The sequence below is a fragment of the Microcaecilia unicolor genome, chromosome 5 (genome assembly GCF_901765095.1).
Source record: "Microcaecilia unicolor chromosome 5, aMicUni1.1, whole genome shotgun sequence".
Classification (NCBI taxonomy): Eukaryota; Metazoa; Chordata; class Amphibia; order Gymnophiona; family Siphonopidae; genus Microcaecilia; species Microcaecilia unicolor.
In genome coordinates this window covers 358,810,494-358,835,038 of record NC_044035.1, presented here as the reverse complement: position 1 = coordinate 358,835,038, position 24,545 = coordinate 358,810,494, and the positions used below count along the sequence as shown (strand labels likewise).

General features: G+C 43.6%; 1 protein-coding gene across 1 annotated transcript in view; it reads left to right on the top strand.

Moving 5' to 3' along the window:
* Nucleotides 1-22,178, top strand: part of LOC115471374 (Fanconi anemia group A protein-like) — a 152,551-nt gene extending 130,373 nt beyond the window's left edge. The window contains exons 39-44 of the mRNA XM_030205072.1: nt 1,955-2,017; nt 3,154-3,259; nt 3,761-3,836; nt 7,061-7,199; nt 13,828-13,920; nt 21,579-22,178. Of these exons, the coding sequence (XP_030060932.1) occupies nt 1,955-2,017; nt 3,154-3,259; nt 3,761-3,836; nt 7,061-7,199; nt 13,828-13,920; nt 21,579-21,668 (567 nt within the window). The 3' untranslated portion in view covers nt 21,669-22,178. The remainder of the gene's footprint in view (nt 1-1,954; nt 2,018-3,153; nt 3,260-3,760; nt 3,837-7,060; nt 7,200-13,827; nt 13,921-21,578) is intronic.
* The last annotated feature ends 2,367 nt before the right edge of the window (nt 22,179-24,545 follow it).

Below are 24,545 nucleotides of genomic sequence, written 5' to 3'. Positions count from 1 at the left end.
CCTGCCTGAGCTGTGATGTAATTTTTAGTCTCAGTATGGGAGCACAAAGGTAAACATCTCTGTCCTGAGACCCTGTTCAAGGATTGTGAGCTGTTAATTTCCTGAAGCTTCCCAGGTGCTACCCAAGTAGTGACAAAGTGTTTAGATAGTTTTAATATTGATCCTTATTGCCTGTTACTTTTCCATGTTTTTATATGGTTCACTATTCTAATTCTGTGACAATAAACCTTGTTAGTTTATTGGCTCTCTTGTCCTGGACTGACTAAGAACCCTGGTGGTTTGTGTGTTGGGTCTGTGGGTGTTTTCCAGGAACTGTAGGACCTCTGAAAGTGTGGCCCCAGTAACTTAGAAATCACCAGGGAATAACTTGAGAGTGGGAGACTCACCCAGAGGCAAGTGGGACCCAGTCGGTGGGGTGGATGGTGCTAATATAGAGCACATGCCTAGGTGCAGGCGGGTCTGAGCAGTGCTGAGGGCAGACCCTCCAGGCGAGTGCTAGGTGTTTTCGTGACAGAGCTAGATGAAGAAAATTGTTCTTGTGATTCACCCCTTATAGAATGTTCAGTATTTTGAATAGACAAGCAATGGCGCTCAAAATCTGCCTGATGGCCAGTATTGAAACTTTGAGACCAAGTGACTCAATCAGGTCATAACTTACCAGCTAGTTGAGACATGCAGATATTTCACTGAGTCAGGAGATGTGTGACATACAGTTGGTTAGGAAAAACTTAAAAGTAGAATCAGTGGTATCTGAAAAATGTAATTTGTAAGCAAAATAAAATTTTAATTTCAACAATTTTTATTGATGATACGGCATGTTAACGTGCCAACAAACTCCACAGCAAACTGGTACATAATACATGTCAAACAAAGACAAGGTGATATTCCATCATCAAAACTTTTTTACATTTTCTCCCCTCCCCAACTTACGCTGGTAAACCCTCCCTCTCAATTTAGACACAGTACTGTTATGTAAAATGACTTGGCAAACCCTCAAAATATCCAACAAATAACAACCGTTCTGTATTAAAATACCCGCCTGCCCCATTTATTCTCCATGCGACAACAAATGAGAAGTAGGTCATACAACAATTAAATACTCCTAGTACTTGGCTACATATACGATGCGCCTGGGTGAAATAGGCTCTATGCAAGATCCAAATTCAGAGCTTTTCAGTTTTGAGGAAAGCTCGAAAAACTTTTCTTTTTAAGAAGTTTTATAATTAGTGTGTGTTAACTTTCTTTATATGAATTAATTGATGTCAGTTTTCAGGGTTTGCCTGTTTGCTTCTTGTTGTGATCCACACTAAGCTCTATAGGTAGATACAGAATATAAGAAGTAAAGTAATATAATGTAATATGTTCTGATAAGTATTATTAGTACAACTCAGATGAAAAACAAGATGGTACATTGGCTTTGCCATTCTCTGATTAGGCTTTTCTGTAAAAAAAATGGTTTATTTTTTCTTCATTTTTAGATTTATTATAGTGTAAACCACTTTCTACTGAATAAGATGAGCTTAAACATAAACAAATACTGAGCATCTTAGGCTGCACGGGGTTCTTATTGGGTGAAGAACACAGGACTTCTTTTTTTTTTCCCTTCTCCGTCTTCATCTGCTAGTCAACAGACACAACCCACAGGTTCTACACTGGTCTGGTGAGACTAAAGGAAAGGAAATTTATGTGTTCCATTGTAGGATGCAAAATAAAATTGGTAAAATACTGGGGACAGTCCATGCTAACTGATTAATAAGGAGTAATAAATCTAATTTAAATACCAAGGCTCAGCTGACTTGAATTATGTATGTGTATAATATGCTCAGATGTAGTTCTTCTGTGTCATATAATATGCCATCCCTTGAATGTCAGCATTAGTGAAAAAAATCCATCATTTCTCCTCCTTTATTTATTTGGTGATAAATTACTAATGGTCTTTTGTTTTATTTCGTAGATCTTGATTTGTCTGCTGTTTTTCTGCATTATGGATCTCATTTCTGCAAAGATTGTGCCAAAGGTAAGCCCAGTACCCTGAGGAGTGAAGCAGAACTTTAGCGACAGGCTGCACCCAGTACATCTGTACCGTAACCAGTATTCACTGAAAATACACATGAGAGAGTGTGAGATTAAATCAATGTAGTGCAGCCTACATGGCCTTTTCTTCCTACAGCTGGATTATTGTGATATATGTCATCTCTGGTGATCTTTAGAATTAATCCAGCAGCAAGCTCTGGAAAAGGTCATTGTACCTGCTTGCTCTACTGACTGCCAGTTATTCTGAGCAATTGGCTTTATCTGTTTATAGCTCACATTTATATCTGCCCAAGTGACTAGTCCTGGGAGGTTACAGCAACAGAGCACTGTGACACGTCTGACTAAAGCATGTATGGTTTAGCTGTGTACCTGCAAGTCAGATAGGCCACTCTCTCACTCCCTTTGCTTTAACACGTCATCATTGGTGGTTGTATCTTGTCAAACTCTTCAGAGCACTGTGAGAGGTCTAGTGTGAGAAAGAACAGAGGATTTCAGTACATTTGTTGAAGTGTTTCTTTAAGCTGAGTGTATTTAATGATGGGGAAAGGGAAAAGGGACTTGATATACCGCCTTTCTGAGGTTTTTGCAACTACATTCAAAACGGTTTACATATATATTCAGGTACTTATTTTGTACCAGGGGCAATGGAGGGTTAAGTGACTTGCCCAGAATCACAAGGAGCTGCAATGAGAATCAAACCCAGTTCCCCAGGATCAAAGTCCATTGCACTAACCACTAGGCTACTCCTCCACTAGCAACATTCCATGTAGAATCTCAAATAGTAGCAACCACTAGGCTACTCTTCCACTCCTTGGGATTCCGGAATCTTGCTATTCTTTCGGGTTCTACATGGAATGTTGCTACTCTTTGAGATTGTGAATGGAATCTTGTTAATGGGACTTGATATACTGCCTTTCTGTGGTTTTTGCAACTACATTCAAAGCGGTTTACATATATTCAGGTACTTATTTTGTACCAGGGGCAATGGAGGGTTAAGTGACTTGCCCAGAGTCACCAGGAGCTGCAGTGGGAATTGAACTCAGTTCCCCAGGGTCAAAGTCCACTGTACTAACCACTAGGCTTCTTTTCTCATTTTCTTTTTGTCTTTTGGGCTCAAAGGAGGGAGAAGATTTACAGAAGTTGCTGGGAATGTGTCTGACTTTCCTTCAGTGCCTACAAGAGAGAGGAGTCTGTTGGTTTCATCTCTTCTGCTCTGTGGGAGAAGGTGAGCAGAGAGAATGGAGAGTCTGAATGATAAACAGACCCACCTTAAATTGCAGGATCATATTTGCCTAATATTCACCTTTTTGTATTATCTTCCTGTATTCCAAAGAACAGACTTTAAAATCTTTATGACTTACAAGATTTTATACAAAAAGATGCCTGTTTATGCCCTAAGCTCCGTCTCAGGTCTTGTGTTCATCTCAGCAGGCTTGCTTCAAATCCTTGCTGGAATTAAGTTGGTTGCCACAGAAAAGAACATTTTCTTATGTGGATCCAATTTTGTGGACTGCTGTACCACTAGACCTGGTAACCTGCCTCTGGTTCACAAACTGTGTAGAGCCTGGATGGATATTTTAGAACATTTTCAGTTAGTTTTGTATAACGATGGATACAGTCATGTTATATGCTTGATTCTTGATGTTTGTAATCCACTTTGCACCCCTAGGGATGGTGATATATAAATTTGATATATAGAGAGATGTTGCACTTCTTGTCATTACAGAACAGGAGCCTTACCAAGTCCTGCACAGAGCAGCCTCTGAACAGCACATTAGGCTGTTGCCTATCGCATTCTACAGGTAAACTACTGATGGTGGTGGTGGGGAGAGAAGACGTGTACTTACGTTCTCTGATAGTGGGGTGATTCAAAATGTAAGAACGAGGTGCTGCAGGAGAGCTTCTAGCTATAATTCTCTATTACCATTCCTGGCTCATTCTACCAGTATCTGTAAGGCCCCAGTGATTCTGTAGCTGTGGGAGACCAAGGAATGAAATGTCAACAATGGTGGCACCAGTTACCCTGTATCTGTCTTCTTGCTGCTCACCTGGTATGAAGTAGCTTCTTATGATACATACTGTACAATAAATACAGTTTGCTAGACCACCCCTGGCACACAAGAGGTCCATCAAAACACCACACACATTATTCTAATACCCCTTCTTCATTGATCAAACACTTGCTTAACAACCAACCGGTCAGTATTTAGCACGTGGAAGTCGGCATGTTTTTACCTCTTCTTCATCGATCAAACACTTGCTTAACAACCAACCGGTCAGTATTTAGCACGTGGAAGTCGGCATGTTTTTACCTCTTCTTCATCGATCAAACACTTGCTTAACAACCAACCGGTCGGTATTTAGCACGTGGAAGTCGGCATGTTTTTACCTCTTCTTCATCGATCAGTCACTTGCTTAACAACCAACCGGTCAGTATTTAGCACGTGGAAGTCGGCATGTTTTTACCTCTTCTTCATCGATCAGTCACTTGCTTAACAACCAACCGGTCAGTATTTAGCACGTGGAAGTCGGCATGTTTTTACCTCTTCTTCATCGATCAGTCACTTGCTTAACAACCAACCGGTCAGTATTTAGCACGTGGAAGTCGGCATGTTTTTACCTCTTCTTCATCGATCAAACACTTGCTTAACAACCAACCGGTCGGTATTTAGCACGTGGAAGTCGGCATGTTTTTACCTCTTCTTCATCGATCAATCACTTGCTTAACAACCAACCGGTCAGTATTTAGCACGTGGAAGTCGGCATGTTTTTACCTCTTCTTCATCGATCAATCACTTGCTTAACAACCAACCGGTCAGTATTTAGCACGTGGAAGTCGGCATGTTTTTACCTCTTCTTCATCGATCAGTCACTTGCTTAACAACCAACCGGTCAGTATTTAGCACGTGGAAGTCGGCATGTTTTTACCTCTTCTTCATCGATCAGTCACTTGCTTAACAACCAACCGGTCAGTATTTAGCACGTGGAAGTCAGTGTGTTTTTACCTCTTCTTCATCGTATGCGGGCCCTGGCTGAATATCGGTTGGGACCCACTTAAGTAGTTTCAGGTGCCTCTGCCCCTCTAATCCCCCACCCACACACCAAAGGAAAATTAAGTGTGGGCCAACCCCTCCCAAAGGAACATGAAGTGCAGGTCCCACCCCCACTCCTGTAACCTCTCCGCCCCGGGTCTAATTCCTTGGTGGCTTTGAGGGCCATATAAGGAGGACCAATGCCCAAGTTGCAAGTCTGGCCACAAAAAGGCAGCCACAACACCTAGCAGAAATCTTGCGGGGACTGGGAGAGGAATCAAGGGGGATAGGGACCAGGTGTACAACTCAGAAAGCCCAGTGCCGCTATCAGAGGTTAAGCAGGCACTGGCCAATATTCAGACTGGTGCCTGGTTAGCTCAGCTTTTTTGCATCCTAACTTTAGCCGTTTGGAGGGGAGTGTGAAGAGAACCTGAGTGAGTAGAAGGAAGGTGTGGAATGAATAAGAGGAGGGATGTAAATAGATTGTCCATCCCTCTCCTGTTCATGGATCCCCTCTTTCTTTTCCTCTACCCCTCCCCGAGATCCCTTCTCTGAGATCCATACTGTACTGAGAATCCCCCATCCTCCCCTATTGTCCCTGCCCCTCCTCCTTTCATTAAAATTCCCTTTCCCTCAAAAAGCACCAGGTTCGTGTGAGAGACTAATATCATTCTTCAGATACCCTGGCTTAGAAGTGAGTTCGTTATTATTCTGATGTGTGCAACACAAATCCATATGGAGGCATTGCCCCTGAGAGAGACCAAATACTACTACTACTATTTAGCATTTCTATAGCGCTACAAGGCATACGCAGCACTGCACAAACATAGAAGAAAGACAGTCCCTGCTCAAAGAGCTTACAATCTAATAGACAAAAAATAAAGTAATCAAATCAATTAATGTGTACAGGAAGGAGGAGAGGAGGGTAGGTGGAGGTGAGTGGTTACAAGTGGTTACGAGTCAAAAGCAATGTTAAATAGGTGGGCTTTCAGTCTAGATTTAAAGGTGGCCAAGGATGGGGCAAGACATTAATTAACTGGGTTCATAAGACATGCCATACAGATTACTTTATGAAAAGAAAGTTAAAATCACCCATAATTCTACATGAAGATATATGAAAATGTGCCACATAACTGCTGAAGAAATTTGCAAAGGACATGGGGAGCAGCGTATACTTTCCTGCACAGGATGCAAAGAGTTTAGGTGCATCGCTTACTTTAGCAGTTCATTCTAACTGGTGGAAAACAGACCTTTATTGTAAATCAAGACCTTCATGCTGTCTTCCTATGTAAAGCTCAGATTACAGGTTTAATTTTTCAGCAAGGAGGCAATTCTATAACTGGGTGCCTGCATTTAGCTACCCGAGGCCACAGGGTAGGAGCCTAACAGAGCCTGAGCACCTGAATATAAGCCTAACCCAGTATCGGCACACCTAACATGTAGGTGCCCGGTGAGGATGCATATAACTTACGGTATTGTGTAAGTTACCCGTGTTAAGTGGGAGAGACACTATATGTCCTGCCCATGCTCTTCCCCTGTGTACACCCCCTTGCAAATACAGACTGTGTAAGTTAAGCAGATATTTGCAGGATAGTGCTTAGGCCAATTATTGACATGTACATGCATGCATAAACGTAATTGCCCATTTTATAAAACTGACCATCACATGCCTGATAGGAATGCATTGGGTCAAGCATTGCAGCACATGCATGTGGGCTTCTGAATGGACACATGGATCTCTTCACAGCATGCTCAGTATAGAGGGCCAGTTAAGATGGTTTCAGGGTTCTTTTTAGACTTTTAGCAAAAGTTAAAACCCTATTGGTGGGAGGAAAAATGTCAGGACTATGTATAGCCAGGTACTGACTAAAACCAAGACACAGTATCAGGCCTAATCGTGTACAAACTGTGTGTTCATTACATCTATGAATCAGTTGTAGTAGTTATGGCAGAAGGAGCACAAGTTCTGTGATGCCGATTCTTTATCCCTGCAGCCTTGTCCCATGTCTTCAGCAAGATGCCTTGATACAGAAGCAGGACTTTGTATCTACAGCTGTACACATGTATGCCAAGCTGTTCCAGCTTTTCTTAGAAGGGGAACAATCTTCAGTGGTTGGACAGAGCCTTAAGCAGGTGGGTGATATCACTTTGCAAGTCTCCTACAGGCTGAAATCTGGCTGACGCCTGCCACGGCATTGGTGGTCCTTGTTGGACAGGTCTTTGTGATGTCCTGGGTGGTGGCTACAGCAAAATGAAATCCTGTTGTATGTTTTTGACAGGTGGCTACTGCCTAGGTTCAGCACTACACTGCAAGTGCTGTATATGACCAGTGAGAACGCTATGACCTGGCTTGGTGATTACACAAGCTAAATGAAAAAAAAAAAAAAGATTGGGATTGCAATCTAGACTTGTTATAGACTTCACTCTGCTTTGGACACGCCAATGGATTGAAGAGAGAGTATTTAAATTTGTAGTAAACAACTATCCACAAAGGGATCTTATTTAAAGTCAGAGCCTTGGTTCCAGTATGTGGCCAATTACTTTCATGTACCGTATTGTTTCTAATAAACACCTGAGCATTTATTAAAAACAATGGGTTTTCTGAAGACTAATGTGAGCTATCTCCTTCACCCTCCATACTCCCCAGCCCAGCGCCAGAACTGTGAAAAAAGGTAAGAGAGAAGAGAGCTCTGGTCATTGTAGGGGAAGTGGAGGAAAGCAATGCTGCTTACTGGGAATTCTCAGCAGATGGACTGTTATTGGAGGAATCTAAATTTGGCTTTAAGTGAAATTTACAGGTTTTTGTTTTTTTTTATAATGTTGCAACAATATGGTATGTTGAACAAGATTTTGTATTGGAAAGTCTTCAAGATAGTGAAATGAGAGATGTCAGGGTTGGAGTAGCAGGCCATAGAGCTGTATAGTGCCTTGGGTGAATCTCTTCATAAAGGTGGTTAATAAATCCCAATCAATCAAAACCCTGATTTGAGAGTTGCAGTGTCTGGTTTCGCTTCAACTAGAAGACATTTTTTTTTTACATGAGTTAAAAAGTGCTAAAGATGTGTGTGTAGAGATGGTTCAAGCCATCTATTTGAGCATCCAGAGGCCCAGTGTTGTCCATGCAAATGGATCAGTCAAGACCATGTTTAAAGTGGGAAGGTGAAACTTGGCCATGGCACCTACTTACTGAAAATGAGCTTGACCCAACAGAGGTGAGGTCATTTTGAAAGGGTTAGAATTGGAAAATGCTAGAAGATGTGTGCATACAGCAGTTTTCACTTCCCTGCTTTTATCAATGAAAGAGCAATCCATGATATAGAGTGATGCTATGGGATGGAAAATTATGTCTTGCCTGATAATTTTCTTTCCTTTAGTCCTACCAGAGCAGTCCAAACTGTTTGATTTGTCATGTTCATCGATCAGCGGATGGAGACAGAGAAAAAAAGTAGTTTTCTGGAATGTTCAGTATTTCAACTAGCCAAGCAAAGGTGTTCATGATTATAGTGTCAATCAAAAGAACATTCAACATGCAGTAGCATAGTACATGTATAGCCACACCAACATGGCAGGCATAACTTCAGCTGACATGCAGCATGGTCACTAAGTCAGGAGGTGTGCGAGATGGAACAGCTGGAACCTCAACCGACATGCAGAAGGAGTGTGAGATGGAGCAGAGTGAACCTCAAGTGACATGCAGCTCTTCCACTGAGTCAAGAGGTGTGTGAGATGAGGCAGATTGAACCTTAGCTGACAATACAGCACTTTCACTGAGTCAGTGCCAAGGCTGCCTACCAGTGGAGGCTTCATCTCTCCATCTCATGCCTCCTTAGGAGGTATGTGAGATGGAGTAGAATGGGGAGAACTTGCAAAATAGAATGAAGAACTGCCCAGAAAAAGATAAAGAAATTTTCTAGGATGGGTTTCTGGACTAGTCTGGTAGGAGTAAAGGAAGGAATTATCAGGTAAGACATGTCTCCTTCCTTGTTGTCCATACCAGACCAGTCCAGACTGTTGGGATGTAGCAAAGCAGTGTCCAAGATGGATGGGACTAGAAGGAGTAGACTAGAACAAGTAAGATGAGTAACTCCTTGAAGATAGTTTAAAGGTGCCAGAGATACTTTGAGCCAAAGAAAACAAAATTAATCCCATTCTCAAGAGACTGCTGAAAGGAATCAAGAAGTCACTGACACCAAACTGGACCAAAAGAGATCTGGGAGGTGGAAAGTCTCTTGCCCAAAGTTATAGAAAAAAGTGATAAGGCAGCAGTCTCCTTAGATGAGCAGAGTGATTGTCCTGTATTGCTACCTGAGATAGAAGTGCCTCGAAGTGAACTGAAGCAATTGCCCTGTACAGCCACCGTGGACAGCAGGCACCCTACAGGAGAGTAGAGCAGAAAAACGCCTTTGGGTGGGTACTGAAGCATAGGACCAAGCTGAAAGCTGCCACTATGGTAATCGCTTGAGCACTAACCCCATGTCACAGAGCTGGTTTCTGCAGAGATGGCTAAGGACAGTACCTTAGAAGATTGCAGATCTTGAAAATAAATAATAGGAGAGAATGAGAAAGGAATGTTCAAGCCACTTGGCTGAGAAGGTACTCTAATCTGTAGAGAATTAGCATCACCAAGGCAATGCTGTAGAATCCATAATGTCCAAAGAAGAGAATGAAATGGATAATGCAACAAACCCAAAATTACCACTTGCAGCCAGCCTCTGTGTACTGGACGAAGCCTCTGCTGCAGAAGACAAACCATTTGAGTCACAATGGAGAAGACTTAGGTCAATGCAGTCCCTGAAACACCATCAGGAGAAGGAAGGACAGCATGCTGATCTGTAACTGCAGACACTGAAGTAGTCATGGGCTCAGAGAATACTTGTGGAAGAGACTGGAAAAGCTAAGCAAGCATTCTACATGCTGGGTTGGAGGAAGTGAGGCTCACTGGTGGTCAGAACTGAATTGACAAACAGCTAGCTAGTACAGCCAAGCCCAGCAGTAGGCCATTGTCATAGAGGTGAGCAGCTGCATATTCAGGCATCCCACAGCACCTCCTATAGCTAGCAAGCATAGGTGTGCTAGACTGATGTTGTGTTGTAGATGCAGGAAATAACTAACTGCAACAGAACTATCTGGCCGTGAAATATCCCCATGCACTGCAGCCTGATAGGGAATTGAACACTTACTGATGACTGACGGAACTGAGCTACATATCTGGATGCCGCAGATGTGAAGAACAGCTGGAAGATACTGAAATCTTTTCAGACAGCTGAGTTCTGTTTCACCTACGCCCAAGAGCTGATAGCAAGAAAAAATGGTAACATAAGCTGTGGATCCAGGAACTGCAGCATTGTACCTGCTGATGCTAGTGCTGTATCGGAAATGTAAGGCTGGCTTCCCTTGCAGCTATAGCCCTACCAGGGTGCGATACAGTAACTGGTCCAAAATACTGCCCTCTGCAGTAGCTGTGTCAGGGATCTGGCTACGCTAGCAAAGATGTCCTATCGCAGCTGACATAGAGGTACCATATACTAACATACCCTAAGAGGCTAGTCTGCAAGTGATTTATGAAAGTCTCTGAGGACAAGCAGGCTGAATAATCCTCACAAGTGGGTCGGCGATCCGCACCAGCCCGGGAACCAGCATTTGAAATAGCAAAAACTTTTGCTGGAGCCTTCTGAGTGCGCTGCGCGTCCCAACTGCGCAAAAAAATATTTTATGTTTCAGGACAGATATTTATTTTTAGATTAAAAGGACTACGATGGGCGCTACAGTCACCCCAGCTGGATTTGATTTTGGAAGCATTTCATCAATTACGTTTTTTTTATATGGAAAGGGGATGCACAAAGTCTACAGTGATTTTTTTGGTTGGCTGAATAATTGCGACAACAACCTGAAGTTTTCTTTTCAGTATGACAGTCATCATATATCCTTTTTGGATTTGTGGATCTCAAAAGACCAGTTGGGTTCCATTTTACTATATTCCGTTAGCCAACTGATAGGAATACATTACTTCCTTTTCAAAGTGGCCACCCACGGAAATTACGGGAACGTATCCCTGTTGCTCAGTTTTTGAGATTGAAACGCATTTGTTCTTCAACTGCTGAATTTAAGCAGAACCCATCGGCCAGTGAGGAAGGACTAACTAAAATAATGCCCCCAAAGGGAGTGGCAAACCATACGGGAACAGATTAAGAAAACAAGGAGGGAAGAACGCCAGCTGCCTGGATACCCCTTAATATGAAAGGCACAAGAGAGAATCTGGCCCAGAGGAGTATGAAATAAAAACTACCTACCTAATTGTTTAACAATGAAAAATTAATTCTTCCCAGAACGATGAGTGTCTCACAGAAAAAGCATTTAAGCACTGAAATACAGCAGACTTTGGGGGAGAGGGACCTAGCACCACCGAGTGTCACCCAGCTCCAGCTATGCTGTGAGACTAAATAAAAAGGATCTACAGTTGTCCAACAGCAACCCACTGCTCTACTGAACCCAGATATTTACTGGGTCAGGAGCTAAATGAGAGCATCAGAAAAGGAGCTGTAAGGTAGAGAATGACATGGTTATCGTTACCACAGATATACCACGGTAATGGCAACACTAACCAGAATTACCGCAGATGCAGGAACAAAACCTTTTACCGCTCCATGGGAATAGTAAAAAGCCTTGTTCCCGTGGTTTAAAAAAAAAACCAAAACAAAAAACCCCACCTTTCTTCCCTTCCTGCTCCCTGCAAGTCTGTCACTTACATTTTCCTGCAGCCAGCAGCAGTTCAGACAGGCCAGCTCCGTGGCCTTCCTCCTGACACATCCTGCCTGCTCTACAGAAAATTGCAGTAGAGAGGGCGGGACAGAGCAGGAGGAAGGCAATGGAGCTAGCCTGTGTGAATTGCTGCTGGCTGTAGGAAAATGTAAGTGATGACCTGCAGGGAAGAGGAAGGGATAAAAGTGCTGATGGGACAGGTGCTGACTGGACCCATGGGAGGAGGGGGAGGGGGACTGGAAGGAAAGGGCTGGCTGGCCAGATGTGGGGGAGGAGGAGGAGTGGGCTGGAGGGGAAAGAAAAGAGGTGCTGACTTGGACCCATGGGAGGAGAGAGGGATAGAGTGAAGATGCCAGACCAAGGGGATGAAGGAAGAGGGAGTCAAACACTGAACCCAATGCGGGAAGCAGAAAAGGAAAGAGGGCAGGCAGGTGAGCCAGATACTGGAATGGATGGGGGAAGAGAGAGAGAGAGGAGCTGGGTTGGGTTGGAGAAGAGAGAGATACATTGGTGTGGAAGAGGAAGACAGGGGAGAAGCTGGACACAGGGAGGTAACAGAAACAGAGGAGACATGATGTGCATGGGGGGGGGGGGGCATAGGACAGAGACACATAGGGTAGATACTGTATGTGGGAATGGTATATGGACACAGAAGGGCAATGCCAGACACAAAAGGGAGATGTTCGACATAGGGGGATAGGTTAGGTGTTGATGAATGCGGGGTTATGAACACAGGAGATACTGGACAGGGAAGTATAGGGACACAGAGAAGGGAGATGCTGAACGTGCAGAACAATAGGGACATGAAGATGGATGGTGGACATGGAGAAAGAAGAGATGTCAAATGGACAGGAGAACTTGGTAAGTTAAGAGAAAACAGAGGGAAGCAGAAACCAGAGCCTGAGACCAATATGATTTTAAGAATAAAATGACCAGACAGCAAAAGGTAGAAAAAACTAATTTTATTCTCTATTTTGTGATTAGAGTATGTCAGATTTTAAACATACATCTTGCCAGAGCTAGTTTTAGACAGGACTGGGGCCCAGAGCAGAAATTTGGGAGGAGACACTAAAGCCCTCTACCAAGCTGAACTTTCATTAGTTTCCAGGAGGCTTAGGGCTCTCCCTGGTCAGGTGCCAAGGACAGTTGCCCTAGTCGCATTCCCCTAACACCATCCCTGGCATGTGCCATCTTTATATTTTGCACAGTACAGGAGTAAGTGCATCTCTTTCTATATCTCTGGTGTTGTACAACTGTTTGAGGCTTGTGCAGATGAGTCAGAGCTTGCAGAGATGGGGACAAGCTTTGTCCTGTGTCAAGCTCTACTACATGATCCATCAACTATCTGCTTGGAGACAAAAAAACAGAGCTGCATGATACCCTTAAGGGCCAGCTCGTAGAAAACTACTTTCTTTCTGTCTCCATCTGCTAGTCGACGGACATGACTAATTCAACTATGTGGACTGGTCTGGTATGGAAGACAAAGAAATAGAATTTATTTGCTGAAGGATTCGTAGAAAGTGATTACTGATAGAGAAGTACTGCCTTGACACTAGCTATAGCTATTCGTGCTAATACATCTCCCTAGAGAAGGAAAGTGGGTCTTATTTATCACTGTGTTGGAGGAAGGTGGGTCTTGTTTATTTATTTATTTACTGTATTTGTATCCCACATTTTCCCACCTATTTGCAGGCTCAATGTGGCTTACAATATTACATCATGACAAGCGTCGTTAGAAAGTAGACATACAATTAATTACATACCGAGGAAGTGTAACAGAATGGGTATTATCAGTTCAGTATGCTTGTGAACAGTCAGAATATCAAGTGTTGATAAACAATTAATTACAAACAGAATGAGTGTAACAGAATGGATATAATCAGTTCAGTAAACAAGTAAACAGTCCGAATACCAAGTAACTAACGATGTGTTACTTCAGTGTGGTGGTGGGGAATAGACTGGTGTGTATGCCTATAAAAAGGGTTTTTGCTCCTTTTTTCAGATGGATTCATTAGATTTACTTGCCAGCAGCCGGCACTACCTGGTCCACATCATCCTTCAGTGTCCCACACTAAGTGCTCTGAATGTAAATCAGGTATTTCCAGGATCTCAACTATTATACTTCCTGCTTAATCTTCTCACTTCAGCCTGACAGTTCTTTTTTAAATCAAGGGATTTCTTTTCCTTTGCCTGTGGGAAATGCCTTTGATTGTTAGAGAATTTTAAAGAAAACCAAAGGTCTATGTAATCCTCTTATCCTCTAATTGCCTGTGAACGTGCGGTGATAATCCATAGCCCATTCTTCTTTATCTGTAGCCCTGCAGCACTAGTTCTCTTTCTCCTCAGTCTCTCTTTACCTCAAGCCTTTTTTCTCCCTGCTTGCCTTTATATTTTGCTACCACTTTGTTTTCGTAATTTAAAAAAAAAAAATGTCTTCATTGTCCCTCCAGTCCAGATGTATAGGTTTAGGCTGTTCTACCAACAGATGGAGATTGAACATCTGATTTGATGGTGTCCCTTCACAAAGGTCCTATGCAGTCCACAGTTAACCAGATGGAGGCTAACCTGGAAGTGATGGGAGCCCTTGAGCCTTCTGACCAGCCAAGCTCCATTTGCCAGCCCCTAATCAATCCCCCTCCATCCTAGACTGAACCGACTGAAAATAATAAGAAACAGCATAAGGAATGTCAAGTCAAATGCAAAGCGCTGATAAAACACATAGTAAAAATTTTTTTAGGTACATTAAAAGCAGGAAGCCGAGGACTTAAAAGGGGCGATCAGGGAAGACAAAGCCGTAGCAGAGAGATTAAATGAATTATTTACTTTCGTCTTCATCGAGGAAGATTTGGGTGGGATACCGCTGCCAGAAATGGTATTCAAAGCTGACGAGTCAGAGAAACTTAATGAATTCTCTGTAAACCTGGAGGATGTAATGGGGCAGTTCTACAAACTGAAGAGTAGCAAATCTCCTGGACCAGATGGTATTCATCCCAGAGTACTGATAGAACTGAAAAATGAGCTTGCGGAGCTATTGTTAGTAATAGTTAAATTGTCTTTGTATCACTCCATGGTGCGACCGCACCTTGAATATTGTGTTCAATTCTGGTCGCCGCATCTCAAAAAAGATATAGTGAAATTAGAAAAGGTGCAGAGAAGGGCGGCGAAAATGATAAAGGAGATGGGATGACTTCCCTATGAGGAAAGGCTAAAGCAGCTAGAGCTCTTCAGCTTGGAGAAAAGGCGGCTGAGGGGAGATATGATAGAGGTCTATAAAAGGAGTGGAGGAGTGGCCTAGTGGTTAGGGTGGTGGACTTTGGTCCTGGGGAACTGAGGAACTGAGTTCAATTCCCACTTCAGGCACAGGCAGCTCCTTGTGACTCTGGGCAAGTCACTTAACCCTCCATTGCCCCATGTAAGCCGCATTGAGCCTGCCATGAGTGGGAAAGCGCAGGGTACAAATGTAACAAAAATAAAAAATAATAATGAGTGGAGTTGAACAGGTAGATGTGAAGCGTCTGTTTTCGCTTTCCAAAAATACTAGGACTAGGGGGCATGCAGTGAAGCTACAATGTAGTAAATTTAAAACGAATCAGAGAAAGTTTTTCTTCACTCAACGTGTAATTAAACTCTGGAATTCGTTGCCAGAGAATGTGGTAAAGGCAGTTAGCTTGGTGGAGTTTAAAAAAGGTTTGGACGGCTTCCTAAAGGAAAAGTCCATAAACCATTATTAAATGGACTTGGGGAAAATCCACTATTTCTGGGATAAGCAGTATAAAATGTTTTGTACTTTTTTGGGATCTAGCCAGGTATTTGTGACCTGGATTGGCCACTGTTGGAAACAGGATGCTGGGCTTGATGGACCTTTGGTCTTTCCCAGTATGGCAATACTTATGTAGGCTCTCTCCTCTCTTCTTGGGGGTTATTGTCTGCTGCAACATTTTTACTTCACAACTGTTGGGAGGAGAGTCTAAAGTTTCTTTAAACAGAAGGGGAAAAAAAGGTTCACACCAAGAGTGAGACTGCAGGGGATTGATGGTCTGGTACAGACGACCTCAGGAGAGGCTGCTGTATTTCCCTTGTGGTCATTATTATGCAGAGTAGGGCAGAAGATGGAAAGCCATCCAGGTCTGTTGGTGATACCTTGTTTCAGGGCCTGATCCAAAGTCCTGATGTGTCTCTGTTCTCAATTATAACTTAGCTCTTCAGTAGGCAAGTCTACTGAAGAGGTGGTATTCCTCCCAGGTGATTACAATTTTGCTTCAGTCTAAAAAATGGTCTGTCTTATGTATGGATTTGGAGGAGTTTTTGAGGTGTGGTGCCAGGAATGGAGCCGTCATCACTTTAGCACACTTTGACATCCTGGCCTTTTTTGCAGAAAGGTCTGGACAGTGACCTCGCTTTGAACTCCTTGCAAGTTCAAGTGACAGCTATTGCATATTATAGAGGACAGATGCCATCATTTGTCTTCTTATCCCGATATTGAGTTTCTTGAAGGGTATGAAGCATTTACTCTCTCCTTGGAATCTAAATCTGGTCCGCTGTCGTTGTCTTATTAGGGGTGTCTGTTGAGCTACTTTGAAAGACTTAGCTTAAACATCTTATGTTAAAGAATGAAAAATTATGTTTCTTACCTGATAATTTTCTTTCCTTTAGTTGCAGCAGATGAATCCAGAGACTTTTCAGTTGTGCCCATGTACCAGCAGGTGGAGATAGTGAGCGCTGAATTGCACTGTCTTATAGGATGGAATGCTCTTTGATGATTCAGTATTTGTCATAGCAAAGCAGGAGGAAACAGAATTAAAACATTTCTCCTTCCTCACAGGGAAACATGAAAATCCAAGAAATGAAGAGGTAAACTGCTTGCCACAGATGTCTCCTTAAAAATTTTTTTTAAAAAGAGAGAAAACTAAAAACCAACAGGGTTGGATGCTAGATTCATCTGCTGCGAGTAAAGAAGAAACATAATTTTTCATTCCTTAGTGTCAGCAGCAGATGAATCCAGAGACTTGTGGGATATAGCAAAGCAGTCCTGAAGAAGGGTGGGACTTAAAGCACCGTTGCTAGCACCGATATTCAAAAAAACGCAGGAGAGCCAAGGTATCCAAAATGTAAAGCCTGAAAGGAATACCAAGGCTCCGCACTATCCATTTCCCCCCCCCCCCTCCCCCCCGAGGCTTACGTCCCCAAGGTTGATGCCGCTTGGCCCAAAAATGACCAGCAACTGGATGGAAAAGCTTACCCGCTAGGTATGTGTAGATGCGAAAGCCTCCTTGAGCCATTGAGCTAGCAGGGCTGTGGAAGCCGCAGCACTTGCTGCAGTTTTGAATAAGGTAGGAACCAGTGATCCAACCAATGGAGCCTATTGAACACTGTACAATAGTGGGGCCGTACACAGCAAACATCCAACGAGTCGAAAATTCAAAAGGCACGAGAGATGAAAGGCAAAAAAAAAAAAAACCCAACCCTGAATAGAAGGGAGAATGAAGGGTACCCACGCCCTAGCAGGGGAATCTTCTGAGGCCTAAGCCCTGAATTCTGAACCCTTGCTTGAACTGATACTAGGAGCAGAGATGAAAACCAGGGTGCCCCGGATAATATTACCAGGCATTGATCACATGCGGACGAAGGAGAACTAGATGGAAAGAACACTGAGCCATGTTCTCAAGCAGATACTGTGTTTTGCAACGCCGGGAGCTTGAATCAAATATGCTAAGGTCACCCCAAACACCAGCTTGTGCAAACAGGGAGATGAAACTACTATTGATCTATGGTGGACCAGTCGCCCGGTGGTGTGAGCCTAGAAAAAGCTAGGCTGAGACTGCCAAAAGCATTGCTTCAGGAGGTGTCCAAAACTAGACAAACTAGGACCTTGCCAAATATGCCAGACTCAGGTCCACAACTAACCATGTAGGAAAGTGTGGACTGCTAGATTTCTGTAATAATCTGAAAATTGCTTCACCCAGCTAAGATCCAGCTTAGCAGCTGCTGACTGCTATTGCCAAGAGAGAGAACTTCCAAAATGTCCGAAGAAAGCCGTGCAGGAACCATCCGCCATGGCTGAATGAACTTATAGAATCCAAGAGAGACAGAAACTAACCAGGAACCTCCCAGAAATGCTAAAAGATCAGCCCGCAAATTCCTTAATCTGCACTTCCCCAACTGCAAAGGATTAAAATACAAGCTAACACATGCGACCACCTTCTCCTACATGAGCACGCAGCTATGGAATGCACTACCAACTGACTTAAAAACGATTAATGACATACCCAACTTTCGTAAATCTCTGAAAACCTATTTCTTCAATAAGGCCTACAATGGGAACCCATAGCTTAATTATAACACTTCATCACTTCACCCTATCTCGAGATTTATCTTTCTATAACTTTGCGTAGGCGTTTTTTTCCTCATCCATGATCTTGTTAACACCAATTGTATCTATCTCCTGGAATGGCGATGCCATAACAGGTTCTTGTAAGCCACACTGAGCCTGCAAATAGGTGGGAAAATGTGGGATACAAATGCAATAAAGAAATAGTGGATTCTCTAGGGCAGGAAAGATCACCAGTCTTTCCTGCCCGCTGCCGGCACTGACCTCCCCGGTCTTCCGAGCCACAGGGTGCCCTCCCGGCACATGCCTGAAGCCATCCTAGTGGTCTGGTGGATTCTTCGGGGCAGGAAAGATCCCAGTTTTTCTTGCCTGCTGCCAGCGCTGACCCCTTGCTGCCGCATCTTCTTTAAAATGGCTGCCGAGACTTCAGCAGTGTTGGAGAGAAAATGATGCCCAACGCGATGGAACCATCGGTAAGACCTAACCAGACCCAACAACAGGATGGAAACAAGCTGCTGCAGAGAGTTTGCAAACATTGGCTGCACTTAGGTAGTAGTAGTGGGTGCAGGAAAGGACCACCCACCATGAAAACATGAGTGGAAAACCCAGGTGACCGTGCTGAACCAACAGCCAAACGGCAGGGAAACTCCTTCCAAGCACTGTGGGTGCTGGGGAGTCTTTGGCCGCCTCTAGCGGACTGGTAGCAAAAGAGATGGTGAAGCGGAGGCAAAGTCCACTATGCAGGTCCCGACAGAACCCGATTCCTCTGTGAGGCAGGAAGGAGCAACAACCCCAAAGGCACTCCTGACAGCAATTACAACCACCGGTGGGGATCCTTTTTCTTTTCTTCTTTTTTTAAGAGTGCACCCGAAACACAGGACACCTGGAGCAAGATACTCCTCCCCCCGTGGGCAATACCCAGTCTAGCTGGACCAGAGGAAATCAGCACAAGCAAGGCACTCCTGCTCTCACGCTGACAAGATGGCCACCAAAGCCCTGTCAACAATATGTAAAAGAGCTGCTTGCGCTCAGGAAAACAGCAAGGCAGACCCAAACTCAAACCTTGTCTGACGAACGGAGCCTACAGATGTGGCATTTGCTCCCCACCATGAAATATGGTCCCAGAATGCATGTACCACTGTAGGGTTCCCTACCAGTTACACAACACCAGAAAATAAGCTAAACAGCAAGAAAAAACTCACCTGGGGGAGCTCTTGGGAGGCCTGCTGCTGACCCACTTGCTCTCAGCCTTGGGTCATAGCCTCCAGTACAAGCACATATCTACCCTCTCATAGTAAATGATGGCAGAGAAAGACCTGCACAGTCCATCCAGTCTACCCAACAAGATAAACTCATATGTGCTACTTTTTGTGTATACCTGACCTTGATTTGGCGAAAAGCCGATTGAAACACAGCTGATTGACCCACGGACCCTGAGGAAGAAGGCGAAACTTGGGCTGAGTCGGGCCGTGGATTGGGTTCAGACGACTGTGTTCCGGTTTACTGCTTAAGAGAGTTTCAGCAGTGAAGCTAAGTAACCATCAATCTAAGTTGTTTTGAAAAATAGGAAACAGAAGTGGGTTACTTAAATAGGGGTTTTTTAGCCAGTGATGATCGGGCGGTGCTCCCTTACGTTGTTTTACAACACAAGGAGCGCACGCCGGGATTGAGGCTTTTCCCCTATAAATTTAAACATACATTTGACGCGAGATATATTATATAGGAGTCTATATTTAGATGATTGTTGATTGTTTTGACTGCCTATAGCTCCAATATTGATTAGTAGTACTTGATTTGTATCTGCCATTTCAGGTCACAGACCATAGAAGTCTACCCAGCACTAGCCCCGCCTCCCACCACCGGCTCTGCCACCCAATCTTAACTAAGCTTCTGAGGATCCATTCCTTCTGAACAGGATTCCTTTATGTTTATCCCATGCATTTTTTAATTCCGTTACCGTTTTCATCACCACCTCCCGTGGGAGGACATTCCAAGCATCCACCACTCTCCGTGAAAAAATACTTCCTGACATTTTTCCTGAGTCTGCCCCCCTCAATCTCATTTCATGTCCTCTAGTTCTACCGCCTTCCCATCTCCGAAAAAGGTTCGTTTGCAGATTAATACCTTTCAAATATTTGAACGTCTGTATCATATCACCCGTTTCTTCTTTCTTCCAGGGTATACATGTTCAGGTCAGCAAGTGTCTCCTCATACGTCTTGTAACGCAAATCCCATACCATTCTTGTAGCTTTTCTTTGCACTCCTAGCCCTGATACTGGGGGCACTAATATCTCTCTCCAGGAGCCAATATGATGTTAAGGCTCTTTTTTGTTTGCGAGAAAGAACTATGCGGGAGGGTTGGAGAGGGTATCAGGGTGGGGGAGGTACCTGGGTTGACCAGGTGTACCCCCTAAAGGCAGCACCACTCGGCCGCACATCCCCATAGCTCAACTGAACTAAGAGACTCAGAACAGGAGCTGCAAACAGATGAGACCAGGAGCTTGTGAGAGACCATCCATCTGCTTGCTGGAGATAGAGAATACTGAATCACCAAGGAGTATTCCATCCTCTAAGACAGTGCAATTCTGTGCTATCTCCACCTGCTGCTGCTAGATGGACACAACACACAAGTCTCTGGATTCATCTGCTGCTAACATGAAGGAACAGTGGCTATTTGTTCTGCCAGAAGGATTTCAGAAGGCCTTTTCTTGTCAGGAGGCCTTCCTAGTAATTAATGAAGACAGAATGGTAATATAACTAGTTACTTTCCTTCTTTTTACCTAAGGAGGCACCTAAAAAGGACCAAGCGGTTTTGTTTGTTTAAGGGACTCAGGAGGGGAAAAGCAGCCTCTCAAGCAACGGTAGCCCATTGGATTAATGGCATGATATACTTGGTTTACATTGCTCAGAAGCGTGGGAATCCTCTAGAGTTGCAGACCCATTCTACAAGGGTACAGGTGGTCCTCTGGAGATCTGCAGGGCAGCAACCTGGTCCTCCCTTCACTCCTTTATCTGGAATTATAGGGTGGATATGCAGGCCAGGGATGAATGCATTGTAAGGAGGTCTGTACCCTCCCCAATTCCCATGCTGTGGACAGGAGGGACACTGCTATGTGAAACTGGAGGCAGAAGGGAGGTAAATACCCAGGTTCACTAAGTATGTTTCCATCTTTACATCTGCTTTTGCTGATGGTGGTAGTCGGGACCCTTTCTACAGGGGCCAAAATTATTCCATAACTTTATCAGTCTGTATAAGAAAAAAACCAAACACATTCTCAGGGTGAAGAATGGGTTCTCCCTCAGTGATTTGCCATATGATCCAAGTAGTCCTGTGTATTTTAAACACCCTGCCGTTGTTCACCAGCATGAGCTATTATGAATCAGGCAGTGGATCTCTGGCTGAATTATATCTTTTTCTCTTCTAGATATTAAGCACCTATGAAGAGTTTGACCCAGAGGTGAAGGCTGCCCTACTGCATTTCTCACCTGTAGATGATGCTCCAGCACTTTTTTAAAGCATGCCATGTTCTCTTACTGAGATGGAAAGGTCCCTTACGTGTGTGGCATGCTCATATAGTGGTTTTCAACCTAAGGACACACCCAGCCCTGTTTGCACAATCTACAAACGTAATATGCATGAGTGAGATTTGCAGGCACATTTTTCTCATGCATATTCATGGTAGATATCATGAACATCTACCTGCCAGGGTGAGTCCCAAGGAGTGGGTAGAGAAGTCCTGTTCTAGCAACACAGGTACGTTGGTTTTTAGGCAATCTATAATGAACATGTACTGGGCCTTTACTATACACAGATTTCACTCATCTATGTTACGGATACCCTGAAAACTAGACTTGGCAGCTGTGCCTCTAAGACAGATGCTATGAGATGGTATGCTAGAAGTGACCGTTGCAAATAAACGTGGCAGGCTTCAGCCTCTCCTGGAACAGCTCAGCAGTCTGCCTGATAGCAAGCACCTGCACTTTCATTCCCGAGGAAGTTTGTGCAAGTGAAACAGGAGATACCTGTTGGGACCTTTATTTGAAGCTAAGTGCTTACTTTATATTTATTTATGTGTTGAAAATTCTTTTGGAAACATTTTGCAGATTTCAATGATTTTGTGTATATAAATTAATAAAAAAACACATTGAGGTTTTTTTTTTTTTTGTTAATGATCAGTGATAAGAATGGAGTCTTAAGAGCTGCTGGCACTGTGTGACACTGAAGGTGGCATAGCCTTGACTTTTGAGATCTTTTTCCTCCTTAATAATAATTTTTGATATGTTTGATTCTGCCTAGAAGAAATTTTTCCTTCAGCTTTAGTCTTACCCAGGCTTCTATTGAAATGAGTTTAGTATCAATTGCTGTCACTTTGTGACCTGGCTTGGCAAAATCAGTTTACACAGCTCTCTGGAGTTGGTGAGTTTGTTCCTTTAAAAAAAAAAAAAAAAAGCCCTCTACGATTCTTTTTGGCTTCATACTGGGAAGTTAAGCTCAGCTCTGCGTTTGAAGCTTTTGTTTCTGCAAGTAATTATCTGTTCCTTGAATTTGATCTCTGAAAATTCAAATCTGGTACCTGAACTCCTGGGTCTCTCCCACTCCCTCCCTGCAGCTAAACTCCAAATCCAGTGGGCTGTTTCCTGCTGCATGAGAAATTCCTACAGTTCAAAGTTGACAATTGGGGGGGGGGGAGCAGTGTCACTGCTGAATCAGTCCTATGGTCTTCCCATATATTTCCAGACACACTGTCCTCTCTGGATAAGGCAATTCCAGCCTGTGGTAAGATTGATACAGTTCTTTAAATGCTGAAGGGCTGGGAACCTCTTTCAGTAAGGCACTTACACTAGTTAAAATTTGCATTGTTTCACTTATCTACTATATAATTTGTACCTCAACGTTCTATGGCCAGCTGCGTTCGTAACATCAGCAAGCCTCCAGCCTTCCCTCTCGGTCCCGCCCTTGCGTAAAGATGAAATGATGTCAGAGGAGGGCAGAACAGTGAGAGGGAATGGAACACTGGAGGCGAGCTGACGTCAGGATGTTATGAACGCAAGTGAAGGCAACAGAACGCTGGAGGGGAGGGGATGCAAGCCCAACATGCCTGCAGGGAACCCTGGATGGGAGGACAGAATCACGGGACACAGATGGGATGGGAGGGCAGGGCACAGGACAATCGCAGGACATGGGGAGGACAGAATCTTGGGTCCTGAAAAGTACTTAGCTCAGCAAACAGTCTAGGGCTGAACTCCATTTATCCAGCTGATGCTTTTTTGGCACTAGGGCTGCTGACAGAGTTGTTATAGTAAATATTGTGCACTGGCAAAAAGCAGACCAAACAGCATCACCCATGCAGCGTAAATTGTTACAGGTGGTAAAAAAAAATGTTGCCATCTTAGCAGCTGTAACCGTTTAATTTTTGTTTAGGAGGTGAAGCTATGACAAGTGGTTTGAATTTTCAAGTAAGGTCTGGAACCTGAAACAGCTGTAAGATGTCACAAGCCTGTATCAACTAGCATGCTGACATCATTTCCTCCTTATAGTGTATAGTTTTGTTGAGAAGTATTTTTTAGGTTTTTTTTTCCCCCTTTTAGACTAAGATACTGTTGCACATACTTCCCTGTTTTGTTTCTCCCTTTATTGCAATTGCTGACAAGATTTTAAAACATGCAAATACAAGCCAAGGGCATTTTTGACACTTGGGTACTTCAGATGTGATGGTGGAAGAATGCTTCCTTACTACATGTCTGCATTTATCCCTGCTTGGGTAACTACATGTCAATCCATACTCTCTTCTAAGGTAAATAGTGCACAGGCCTGTGGCACATTTACAATAACCAACATCCTTTGATGCTGAGGGACTAGTTGGGCTGCAAAATGTTGGTTAACCATGGAGAGGTGAGAATTTACTTAGAACTGATCCTGTAACAAACAGCACACTTACATAGTAGCATAGTAGATGACGACAGAGAACGACCTCTATCCCATCTGGCCAAGATAAACTCATGTGTTACCTGACCTTTTCAGGGCACAGACCGTAGAAGTCTGCCCAGCACTAGCCCCGCCTCCCCCACCCAATCTCCGCTAAGCTTCTGAAGATCCATTCCTTCCGAACAGGATTCCTTTATGGTTTATCCCACACATTTTTGAATTCCGTTACCGTTTTCATCTCCAAGTATCCACCACTCGCTGTGTGAAAAAATGCTTCCTGACATTTTTCTCGAGTCTGCCCCCCTTCAATCTCACTTCATGTCAACTAATTCTACCGCCTTCCCATCTATGGAAAAGGTTCGTTTGCGGATTAATACCTTTCAAATATTTGAACGTCTGTATCATATCACCACTTAGTGGAAGTTTGAATTAAAAATGGGGAAAATAGTCATGGTCTGACCAATAG